We start from the raw sequence: 13,673 nt of genomic DNA on the forward strand, positions 1-13,673 counted from the left end.
ATTCACTCGACAATTGTGCGTTGTCTCTCGAGCTATTTTACGGTTTTATAGAACGGATTAATAGAAATCCATTCGAATGATTAAATCGATTAATTAAATCCTTGCCGCGCGTGATTAAACAAAAGCAAATTTTTTATCATGATAAAAAAATCTGTTATTAGCATCTATACTATCTTATTTTTATCTTTTTTTCTTTTCGTAGAATTAATTGTTAGCGTTAAAAAAGATATTAATTGATTTAAAACAATCTATATTATTTTTTATAAAATAAGTTTAAAGTGATGGAAATGGTAAAATTTCTTACACAAAGTTCTAGAGAGAAATTGTGGAGTAAAAATAGCACAAATTCTTAAATTCGACAGAATTCGGCCAGATGTAAGAATGGCGCACTTGGGATCCAATTTGCCGAAATAAAACCATCTGCCACATTCATATGAATCGCTTTCGCGATTTAGCACACTTCAGTTAAATTGGTCCTGAGAGAATGTAAATTATTTCTTTTATCTTTTATATTTTCCTCGTATCTTATATTCAATATCAACGTTGATCTCGTTACGTAATTTCTACAAAATTTGATTTTATTGAGAAAATTCAATGTTTACAATTTAAATTGCCTTTTTGATTTTACAATAAATTACCATTATTCGCAATTGTTGACATTTTGGCTTTCATGCAACAACTTTTAATTATACCTTAAAATGCATGGCTATTAAAACACATATATTTAACAATATGTTTGCTACGTTGGTAATAGCTAATAACGTCAATACACATAACGCGTACTCATACACTGAATTTTAGCTGTCAACACGGTCCTTACCTTCATGCAACACCGATTATCGTAAATTTTGCGATCTCGTATTACTACCGGCGTACAATGATTTGCGGTGAAATGCTTGTTTGTACAACGTAGTAATTAACGTCGCGCATAATTAACGCCGTCTAGTATTACACGGAGTACTGATATATCCACAAATTTTTTCATTTCGCGCTCTGTAATTTCCAGTAATTAACTCATACGAAGATGATGTATGATACGTGAAACAATGATATTCCGTGTGTAAAGAGTGACCCAGGAACGTGAAATTAAATTTTAACAATAGCTTCTTTTTCCAAGAATATTCCGTGGTATTTTATGTTTGAAAATCAATTACAAGTCAAATAATTGTTTTTTTTTTCAACGATATAGCACGCATTAAATTTTGATCGGACAGAAACAATATGCATCCAAAGAGGTTTATCTATGAATTTGCGTCTAGTTTCAAAGAAGCCAGAAGCTCTCCAGTAAAAACGGGCTCTGAGAGGGGTTTATACGAAAGCTCTGCAAACATACCGATACAAATCCATCTACTGTGACAATGTATCCAAATCCAAAGAGCTCGAGATAGTAACTTCTCAATCTTTTTGCTTTCGCCAAATCCCATTTTATCCGTTTCGAGCTTGGAGGTGAATCAGAATTTTATTTCTCACTAACCGTAGGGAAATTCAGTCCTTCGTTAATGCCCTCTTTGTTTCTTGTGAGAGACGTTCCGCGGTGGATTTCGAGTCTCGCGAATACATAAAGCAATTTTCATTTTGCGCTATTCAATCCGTTTTCTCCGTGTTCAGTCCGTCGGTCAATTCAATATCGTCATTGCAATTAAGGACGTGACTAAGCATTAGGTAGGAAAAACGATGGATGGCGAGTTTCTATCACGAGACAGCTGGGTGCGAATTAGGTCTAGGCCTAGGGCAGATCGTGCACATGGCCGTTTTGTTGGTAAACGCATACATGCACGATCCGACGGTGGGCATGTACTTTCTCACGAGACGAAACGAGAACTTGACCTATAAAAGCTCGCCGGTTGAGCTTTCACGGCGGTCATAATGTACCGGTCGCACGCGATCTTGCGCTTCGAAGCGAGGCCGAATATATCCACGGGACTATCCGGCGCGTACCGCTCGGAAATTGTTCCCCGAGCTATAAATACGAGAGGGAAGGAATTAAATTAATCAAGGTTAATACCTCGGACTTAGGGTCTCTTATCGATGACAGGTGCCTCGCTTCATTCGTTAAAGGCCACGTTATTAATCTTCGTGAAGGAAAATTAAAAAAAAGAAACAAGTAGGTAATAGATTGTTTGCACATGTCGAGAGTGGAGAACTTCGCGGGTGCATAGCCTTACCTAAAATAAGATATACAGTCACGCGCTTTTAGTTTAGAGAAACTGCGTCTTTCCTGCGTAGACAGGATTTAATAATAATTTTGGCAAGCGTTTCGGGAATTTGGAAATTAATATCGTCTTCAAATTTTGTCATAATCCATTTGCATGAGAAAATTAAATTGCGGCACAGAATATTATAATATATCAAATTTAATATATTTTTAGTAATGACGCAAAGTTTACTTTAAGAATATTATATTATAAAATAAATATTGTATTATAAAATAAAAATGCAAAGATATATGTTTAATTGAATAATAAAATTTCTTTGAAAAGTTCGAAAGATAAATATTCGCATGTTGTTCGGGTCATTCAGGAATGCGTTGCGCACTTTGAAAATGTGTACAAGGTTATAAAGAGGTGAATAAAAATTCATCAAATTCATATAGAGCTTAATGTGTGTGAAATATACGGTGTATCCTCGTATCCATTTACTGTATCAAAGAACTGTGAAATGTCAAGAATTGCAAGGATGTTCGCGTCACGCCCATATCTGTCGATATTGGTCGCTTTTATGAATAGCTTGTAGTTGCATTCTGCGGCAATAATCCGAGACTTGCATTTACTATACTTCAAGGGCGACATTGATCGTTCGATATTCTACATGTATAATTTTTGTACTTCGGTTTAATCGTCATTTCGTGAAAAAACTATTTAACTGTTAGCTCGTAAAACAGTATTAAAAAAAAATATTTTAAAAAAGTTTATAACATGATTATTGCTAGATTATCATCGATTTACGCTTCCACATATATTTCTAGCGCATTAGTTTTTATTCGTTTGTCTTTGATATTGATTTCTCCGAAATTGCGGGTAATATTCTCAGGAAACTAAAATCGCAAATTCATTTTGCAGGTTTAATAAAATTATACGAGAATATAGAATCAAGAGATTTGATTATGCGAACAAACTAATCTAAATGCGAGTAAAACGTTGGAAACACTTGGGACTCGGGAGGAAAAGCAATTTTCAAGTCGGATGCATTTCTGCAAGATTGATCGCGAAAACACAGAGCATGGTGCGAAGCACGTGGCGATGGCGCTTCGACGGACAGTGATATCGACCGACCTCGAAATGTACCTTCGCCCCCACTTCTTCTCGAACCCCATCGCATAACTAGCCCTAACCCTCTCTCCTGACTATTCGCAACGCGGCTTCCCTGCATCCCTGGCCTACTGGCTGCTACACTTCCCCAAAATCCACGGTGTGTCCTTGGAAGCATGACGCAGATTGGCGACATGCCTAACGACATAGTTTAACATAGCTGGACACTTGTTATTTTCTGGCATTTTGTTACAAGATCAATTTACCTGTATTTTTGTCCAGCAAGGGTTATTTTCACAGATATAAATTATTCGGTAACTCAAAACTATTTTATCAACTACGACCACTAGGAAATACTGGCATGAGCTTACTAGTGCGAACGCGTCACATCACGTTATATTCGTTCCTTTGACGCCATTCGACAACAGGAGCACTAAAAGGGTTAACATCGTGGTGTAGACATGTCGATACAAGCCTACCTTTGATGGTTATATATGGGGTGTACAATTAATATGCATGTGCTATTATGATATTAACGGTATTTGCGGAGAGCGGATCGGCTCCCTGGTGGAAAGGCCTTTGATGTATGTTAGTAGCAGAGTGATATTACTTAATCTTATATAATGGTTTAATTATAATTTAACAACAAAAATATTTGTTTTTACTACTAAGTTTATTTTTATTAAATAAATATGGAACGTCAAAATACCTAATTTAAAACTAAATTGTGAATTTTCACAGACTCATATTATTTGTATTTACGAGGACACAAATAGAATTCGAAATTGCATGTACAGAGTAAATTAACTTTATCGGTCTTAAAAGGAAAAATATAGATGGCCTCGGTATTAAATGTTGAAATACGTTGAATTCTTTTCTATCGATTACGAGAAAATTGGTATTGTATTATCTCAGGGATTGAATCTAGTCTGGACATTCCTGTTCGTGCCTTATTAGTTTGATCATTGTGGTTTCGAAGATATTTCCCGCAGTATTTGGTATGAGAATGAATTTCCGGTCGACGTGATGAAATCTTAGGGAAATTTATTGAAATTGAATTTCACTACTGAAAATTAACGTTTATTTTTTGTAAGGGAGAGCTTAACGTGCTCTCAATAGTGATAACATTAGTTTTCGTGTTATCCCATTATCGATTTCACGTTTAAAATGTAAACGGAATTGTTAATTCAATTTGGTTAAGCTATCTGCTTCCGTTCAATCTTTTTTCGAAAAATGGTACCTTTAGGTCGCATTAAACTTTTGCGAAAGACGGACGCAACTTTGATCATCATCGCGCGAAGTAAAGTGAATTACGTTAGAACGGTACAAGCAAACTTGCGAAAACACCTCTCGGTGGACTGGATGCGCCTGGGGCATACGAGTATTTAATCAAGTTATCTCAAGGGAATTCGGAGCTCCGGATATTAATCAATTATCCAGATTTTGATTGGTAAGATCCTTTCTTTAAAAACGAACTGCAAATGCACTCGCAATTATCGATTTGTTGCAAAAAATAGCGTTAGGTTTACAAGCCAGCTTTACTTCACTTGAACAGAAGCGTAAAGAATTCAGTATGACACTACTCTAGATTTTATCTGTTGTTTTATTCATTTGCTATTTTCTGTTTGCGCTGTATTAAAATTTACTGCAATTTGTGTTCAATATCGTTTCTAATGTTTCGTTTTGTATTATTCAAGTACAGCATTAAGCAGTGATTAAGCTCAATAGATAGAGCTTACACCAGCCGCGATGGAAAGCTACACAAATTACTAATGAATACACTAATGGATATCAAAGCACTCAAGTATTTATAGGAATTTTCCTATTAGCTTGAAAGAACTTGGCTACTGCTTTGCAACATCCTTCGATCTTCCGCACTGTAGAAGCGATTCGCGCGCTACAGTTTTCGCACCATTTGAGAATGGAGTGGCATTTATCTAGACTTAACGCTAAGTAAATTGTAATCCTCGGAATAGTTTGCACGATGGCGAGTTCCGCGCAATTGCGTCATGTATTCCTCTCCACCGTTCTCTCCTCTCGCGTGTGGTCGATCTCGTGGCGATTAAGCTCCTACCATTCACATCACATACTTGCTGTACACGAGGCATAGATACCGATGGCGAGAATTACAGATTCTTGCGCGCGAATGAATATCGTCTTGATTCTACTATACAACATTCCTCATAGCGAGCTTCTCGCTATCGCGATTATTCTCAAATACAACGGCTTCGTATTTGTTTAGTATCATCATTGATTTTGCCTTTATTTAACTATTGTTGTACTATAATATTTTTACGGATATCTTGAATGAACAGAACCTACGATTACAAAGAGCTCTTAATATATGCATAAGGTTTATACATTAAATAAGATGGAATGAACATATTACGTCATATTTTAATATATAAACTATGTGTGCTCAAGGTTAGTGCTAGATGGAATTATTTTATAAATAACTGTTTTTTTTTCTATTTTTCAATCTAAAGTACCTTTAATTCTATATAAAGTATTTGAATTTAAGTATAGTAGGACTGCGCGTGATACAAGAGAGAGCGAGAAATAATCTATTGTTATCATTATATCGAACCGAATTTTATAAAAGGTCTTTCAAAAGCTATACTGCTGAATTCTGGAACAGTTTACTTACAAGATATCATTGTGCTTTTTTAAAAATAATTGGCCTTCTGCTGGGAACTAATCATAATTATAATAGATGTTATCTGTTTTCTTTGTAGTTCTTTTAATGTAATATTTAGTCTTAAATCGCTTTTTTATTATATACATGTATCTTTTTTTTTTTGAAATTGTGGAAGTTTTCTGTGTCTAACTTTCTGTACTTTGTTGCGCTTAAAAAGATGTAGAACGGCTATTAAATTAAGCTATCTATCTATTAATCTATTCGCAATGCGTTTGCGCTATCTTAATCGCGGCTGTGTGCCGCCATCACTGTGACCTCAAGTACACAACACATACGTATACAAATACATATATTTTATTGCCGGTAGGCGTAATTTGCATAATGGGTTGTGGGCGCCAAGTAGCTTTTCGTGTAATACAGAACGATCCGTGTAAGACTTCGCTGGCGCGCGCACAAAACTCAAGTCTAGAGAAATTCCTATGCTCATTCATTGCGGGAGAATAGCGGGCGGGGAAATAGCATTCTTCAACACCGTTGCGTAAGAAGAGATCTTTAATAGGAATGGCATGCCTTTCTCGCCTTAACGCGCTCGTCGAGATGAAATGCGTCTTGCCGGCTTCTTTTAAGAGAGAAACGACAAAGATCAAGACCCGAGATAAATCCTTCCCTTCCCGCAGATAACTGCAATATATGCAATTAAGTTAAGTACGAACTCCTTCGCTAATAAGGAAATTGCAAGGTGTCCTGGAAACATCGCTGTTGCTCTATCAAAAGATAAATTATTTCAGAGTCGATAAAATTTGGTTCAGTTTATTATAGATTTCTTATCTAAAATAAATTTAGTATGTAACACAGATAATTATTTCAACAAATAAATTTTTTACTACAGACATTTCTTCATATTTTAAAAGAGAAAATTATTAAAATGCAAGTTTTTTTTTATAATCCAATAATTACAGTTTGAAAAATTATAAGATGTATCTGTCTTCTCGATCTAATCAAATACACTTTCATTGTTGGCTTATGTACTTTATTTTATTGCTATCAGACACTATGTAGATCGGTATTTGATCTCTCTTTCCGGAACTAAAATATCGTGTTTGCTAAATTACAATTCACTATAACTACCAAGTAGAAAACCAAATCGAACAGTTTTGGACTGAATATCCGATATATTTGCGACGTATTAGTGTCTCATCGTATTTGTGACTCGGCTGCTCGTATAGTAGATAATGGTCGGTAGTAGGTAATAGAATCGCGGAAGAACTCTATCGTGAATAATGACTTTATCTTGTATCCTTCTCTTTTCACACCACTTTCATTTGCATTTTAATGCTCGTGCGCTATCACTACTGTGTCCGACGTCTTACTTTTCTTTTTCACGCGAGCTGCTTATAACCATTTCTTCCGTATCTTCGCGCAGTGTCTCATTGTCTACTGACACATAAAAAATGTTCTTATTTTTTATGAGAATTTAACTAGTTTTTTTCCACTAATATAAATTATAATAAAATTTACATTTAATATTATAACTTATAATAAAATGTATTTTACGGCTTTTGTAAATTCTACGTTTATAATATGATTTACTAAAGTTTTTAAAGAAACATTTATTTTTACTTTGTAGCATTATATCGTAAGAATTGTCTTAGAACAATTGCAATTTAATATCTGTTTTTAAAAAAAAAAAACTATTTTTTAATAAAACTTGGAACTATAAAGTTTTCTGCAGACGATAATATTTGTTGCCTGTGTAAACTCGTTGAACATTTACGGATGGCAGCATCGCGTTGCCGCACCTTTATCGGTAGCCGATCCCGTAGGAATGTCTGGTCCGCACGATTATTTGGACTTAGCAGACTCATAAACCTTACAGCTTTCACTACACTCACAAGCATTTGCATATTTATATACATATATTTTTGCGTATAATATAATAATACGATAAACATTTGAAAAATAGAAAATACAATTTAATTTATTAAAGAATAATTAGAATAAAAACGAAAACAGAACTTCATATATATTGAAACAGAAGTTTAATATATTTTTTATTTATTCCTTAATAATTCGGTAGAGAGTCGAGGATATGATAATTTTGTTTTAACGGTTTGAGTTTAAATATCTCAAGTATGTATAATTACTTTGTTTTACAAATTCTTTTTCCGAAGTGCTATACGTATAGTACATACCTTGAAAATGTTTTTGCGTTGAACACGATGCTGTTAGCAAAATTTGCATAACATGTCAGAACTTTGAATAAATTAAGATGAAATGAGCAAAAAATGATATTTTTGATTATTTTCAACATTTTTTACGCTAAAACAAAAACTTGTTTATAATAAGTGAAGTCTATAGCATCTAAAGACAATTTAAGAGATTTCAAATAAATTTTAGATCACAATTAACTTTCATCAAGTTATCATTGTTTGAATTATAGACTTTTTATAATTACGCAATTCAATAAAAAATTACTTGTTTTTTCTGTTTGAAAATTTTTTTGAGTTACACATTGTGCTAATATTAGAATTTGCATGGCACATCAAAATTTTTTAATAAGGGTGAAATGGATCAAAAATCACTCTAATTTGCACTGTAATTTTTTTAAATCTATGTGTTACGCAATTTTTAACGACGGCATCGTGCTCAGCGCGAACAATTCTTCGAGGTATATACAATACTATAGCACTCCAGAGAGTAAAAAAAGTGGTTTTTTGTCAAAGAATATTATTATTAATAATAAAGAGTATTATTATTAATAACAACAGTAAATATTTCGTAATCGCTTTAAATATGTTAATTAATATATTGTTACCAACAAAGCATTATTATTATATCCACCTAATTAATTTAGATTAACGTATGATCTTAATATCAATAGTACACATATGTTCTTAATTATTTTTAAAAATAAATCTCTTGTTTTTCTTGCTCTGTTATGCAAATCAATTTAAAAAGCAGAAAGAGAGAAAACCTCTCGGTCGCTGCTTAATGAAACGGAAAAAGATTGACCAACCCCTGCTATTCTTTTTACACAGTTGCTTCCACCATGACTGCATCCCTTTGCATGAGCGCGTTAGGGTAAAGATGTCACGGCAAAGGGTTAATAATATCGATTAATTATTTTTGCTTTTACTTTTATAAACTTCACTGCTTCTTGCATCGCATGCATCTTCTGCGTAATATGTTTTTAAACAATTAAGTAGAAATCTTGTAAATAGTGCAGAAGACATCGTCATGTTTAAAATTCCAAAAAGGATAAGGAAAAGTTATAAATTGTGCAGAACAATTTTTATTTTGTAAATGAATTTTATTAGCAAACTTCGTATAAAGTATTTGTGTTTTCAAAAAAAAAGATAAAATATTCATGTTTGAAGATGACTATATATAGTTCAGTATTATTATTTTAAAACTAACTTAATATTTTATTAACATATCACCTGGAAATGAAATGGTTCTTTTGCAAATATGTTATAACTGTTTTACATCTCAAGATTAACAATTTCTTACAAAATCATGTATTTTTGTGGCAAAGTTATGTAGTCTAAATCAAAATTTATTTGAAAAATTTTCAAAACTATCGAAATTTTAATCTTACCTACTCCATTGATAAGAAATATCAATTAGATTGAACGAAAAGTGTACAGTTGATAATTAGTTTCTAAAATTAATGCCTAATGTATGAATGAACGATTTCATTTTAGTAAACTGTTTCTGAATTTGCGTGATAAAATCTCATTTATGATAATGAAGACGAATATTCCTCATTATAAGATTGTGACACCTGATATGGGAATATAATATTACATTATTATTTTATAAAATCTTAAATAGATTTGTAACAAATTCTTTTTGAATAAAAAAATTACTTTTTCATCTTTTTTATTTGTTTTATTCTCATTTATTTATTTCGCGTACATCAACATTACTTGGTAATCTTCCATTAATAATAATTAAATACAAGTTTCTTGTATTCTATTGTATAATGCTTCATAAACTATTTGCGCTGATGTCAGATTTATTCTCATTAGTAGCTTGTTGCATAATAACAATGATATCGTGAATATATCTTTATCTAAGTGTCTAAGAGCAATTTTTTGTAGGAAAAATTTTGCGATTATCCTGACTGTCGTTGTTTCGTCGTAGTTCCGTTTATAACAATTGTGATTCACGTTCTCTAACATCACATTTCGCCCGCGATTGCCAAATTTGTACAGAAACGCGAGAAAAATGTGGTGCAGCAACGAAGTGTTTTGCGATTCGTCTAAGTTGGCTACCACGATATTTGGTTTCTCAAAATACGAGTAATATAATTGGCCGACACCCACAATTTATATGGAGGCAGCGTCACACGCCACCGGGATTCCACGATTATAATAAATAACCGACGACCTTGCGTCTCGTTCGACTTTCCTCCCTCCTTGGCGATCTAAAAAAAAAAAGGCGTAATTATCTGGCATTTATTTTCCTTGCGTTCTGCAACTTGCAGGATTTACTTAATTCGAAGACAGGCTACTTGTGAAGGATCATTTATTGAGATGTAACTCACTTTTCTAATCAGATCTTGACGTAAACTAATAATCCCCATTAGTTAACATTTGTCACGACTTTGGCAGATATTTGCACAACATGCCGGATGTGGGCACGTGTTTTGTAACAAACCGAAATCTCATTTTGTATAGTGCGCTTCAAAATATATCTATAATTTAGAGAGTCACTAATACATGGATGTTTTAATATTTGTGGATACTTGCCAGCTCTGTTTTCCGATATAGAAACGGAAAATATATACGTAAATTATTAATATAATTTTGCCCGCAAAAAAATGTTGAAGATAAAGATTTTAGACATTTTTTTTATTACATATACATATATTACACTGAAAAAAATTTACTGAATTTTATTAAGTATTTGCTTGAATAGTACTAACGAAATATGTACTAATAATGTGAATAAAGATTTGTGCATTTAAAATAAAAAAATTATACTTAAATGAATATAGATTTAGTAAATATTTTGTTCGTATTATTCTAACAAATATTTAATAAAATTCAGTAAATTTTTTTCTGTATATTTACGGTACCATTTTTTAGAGAAATTTGTAGATTTCATTCATACATAAGTATATTTATATATATTTCCTTATAATTGACGTGCGATTTTGCGTGCGTTTCAAAGTATGATTGCAGCTATTGTGATTTAACAATAACGCCTTTTGTACTTTTGCCAAGGGAAATCTAATGTTTTCATTAACAGATTTGTAGATTGGGATAGTAATAATACAGGATAAAATCATAGATTAATGTTCATCATACATTTTTATTTTTGTTGTTTAAAGAATATTATACTGCTATTTAAAAAAGATTGTATTTTAAGTACATGTCTTAGTATAATAATAATACGATAAGCATAAAAAAATGGAGGCTATTAATGGTGAAAGGAAACATGTGGGAAGACAAGGAGCAGCGGCGAAATTAGATTAATGCGGAAGGCGACATTTACACCATACGCACGACGACATAAAAGAAGCGGGCATAAAAAAGATATCACGATGTATTTACGTGTGTCGTGACTCCGAAAATCGTACAAACTACGTATACGTGAGAAAAGCGACAGCGTTCAAAATAATCCGAGTCGCTCTATAAATACAATACGACATTCAGTCGTATGCGACGCGTCGCAATGTCCAGATGCGTCCTTCGTTTATTCATTCAGCGACAGTTTATTTAATTACCGGTTCCGTATTAGATTGATTGGCGATCAGTGATTCGTGCTTGAGATAGTTAAGCTAAGAAAATTTTCTTCATCTTTGAAATTCGATTATTTAAGTGTCAACGACGTGAACAACGAGGAATTGTCTTATCTATTCGAGGACAGTGTAATAAAGCAGGGTGACGTGTCTTGAAAAAAATTGTACGAAACACTTTTGTCAGTATACTTTATATATGCCTATAATGTTTCGTGATCGGTGATCACGCAATGCGTGTCGCGAGTAATAATCGGAGATTGTGATCTATTCTTGCGCAACAAGATATTTATTGGCATCTTCGCCAATTAACCATATTACGGCATAACAATCGAGATCGATGCAATACAATTGCATAACGTGTAACTAAATAAATTAATCGATTTTATTCTTCAACATACAGGTTTGATCATATATAAATCGATTCCGATGAAAATCATCCAATTAATTCATGTGATAAATTTTATAAATTTATATCTTGTACGATATTGCGCGGGTTGATTGTAAAAAAAATACATAGCGATTTAATCATAAATTCCTATGAAGATACGATGAATATTTTTCCGCGTATTAAAACGCGTTATAGTGGTTCCTCGCTCGCGCGAAATCTGCTCGGTGATTCTGGAATTAATGTGCTACAATTTTAGATGAGTCGGGACGTGTCGCGTGTAGCTTTTAACACGACTGTGTGTGTCGTTGTGCCGTGAATCTGCAGTCACACCGTCGTCGGCTAAGTGCATACGTTTTAAGAGCGGTCGCGAAAAATTCATCGCGTTGCTCCACGAGGATGGAGAGACTCAGCGTGGCGGAAATGTTGCGCCGGAAAGACAGGAGGCGTCGTAGGGGATGGACGGTGGTCGGGCATGAATTGCGGTGAGTATTCTAAATCACGTGAGAATTTGGCCGCTCTCGCTCGTGAATAAGATAGCTGTCAACGATTGAAATCAACGACCAAGTGCAACTTGTCACGGTAAGCTGAGCATGCGGCAGGCAAAGAACGTTTTTGATCGAAATTTCACTTTAGAGATTGACGAAAATAAAGCTGCACCGTGTATTCGCGCACAAAACGAACTGGATTTTTTCGTTATTGATGAATCGCCTATTATTATACACACACACACACACACACACACACACACACACACACATATATATATATATATATATGACACAAATCCGTGCGCGATTGATCAAAAGTTGATCAGTCTGGTGTCGATTTTTGACAAACAAAAAATAGGAAAGAATAATTTTCAATCAACTTTTCGTGAAAAAAACATTGTCACAAATATGGTGAAAATATCTTTATACATGCATAATTGTATTATCTTAATTATTATTTTAATTACTGTAGTCTTTCAGAGGATCTTCTAATTTTACGAAATAAAATCTGAAAGAAATTGTTTATTTTACTTCATTATTTTTTAAAATATGTATATTGTATATTCAAATTTTTATCTGTCACAACAGTAATCAAGTTGCTTTATCGAGCGATAAGATAATCCATTGAGAAAATGTGGTGTAGTCTACTTAAACCGATAACTGGTAACAGTAACTGCATCTGCTGGTAAAAAGTCCATGGTACCGCCATCTTTCGCGATATTGCCTGGATTTCTGCATGTGCTGACTCTTCTCTGCTATACATATTTAACAGATCGATACCGTGGTTCAGTAGTCTCTCTCCTACAGTTTTACTTAACAAGTCGATAAACTAGATTTCATATTTTAAACTTTAAATATATTATTAAATTTGTATTAGTAGAGTTTCAGAATATATTATTTAGCGATAGATAAACTAATATTTTTTTATTTAAAGAACAAGTGCTGAAAATTTACTCTATTTTATTAGAAAATTAATAATTTTTCTTTTTACTTTTAAAATTCTTTCCTTTATAGCTTAATTCTTCAGTTTTTATATATAGTTTCTTCTAAATTTTAAGATTTAATTAAAAAGTAATGACTATATCGTTGCTCTATACACACACACACACACACACACACACACACACACACACACACACACACACACACACACACACACACA

At 33.3% G+C, this 13,673-nt stretch overlaps 1 protein-coding gene across 2 annotated transcripts in view; it reads left to right on the forward strand.

The window, feature by feature from the left end:
- Positions 1–13,673, forward strand: part of LOC108749721 (cAMP-specific 3',5'-cyclic phosphodiesterase-like) — a 192,396-nt gene that overhangs the window by 13,167 nt on the left and 165,556 nt on the right. The window contains exon 1 of one of the 2 annotated variants that reach the window (XM_018488704.1): positions 12,244–12,505. The exons of the other annotated variant lie outside the window; for it this stretch is intronic. Coding sequence (XP_018344206.1) covers positions 12,420–12,505 — 86 coding nt within the window. The 5' untranslated portion in view covers positions 12,244–12,419. Of the gene's footprint in view, positions 1–12,243; positions 12,506–13,673 lie in introns of those variants that run through there. 2 annotated transcript variants of the gene reach the window in all.

The sequence above is a fragment of the Trachymyrmex septentrionalis genome, unplaced genomic scaffold (genome assembly GCF_001594115.1).
Source record: "Trachymyrmex septentrionalis isolate Tsep2-gDNA-1 unplaced genomic scaffold, Tsep1.0 scaffold11, whole genome shotgun sequence".
NCBI classification, from domain to species: Eukaryota; Metazoa; Arthropoda; class Insecta; order Hymenoptera; family Formicidae; genus Trachymyrmex; species Trachymyrmex septentrionalis.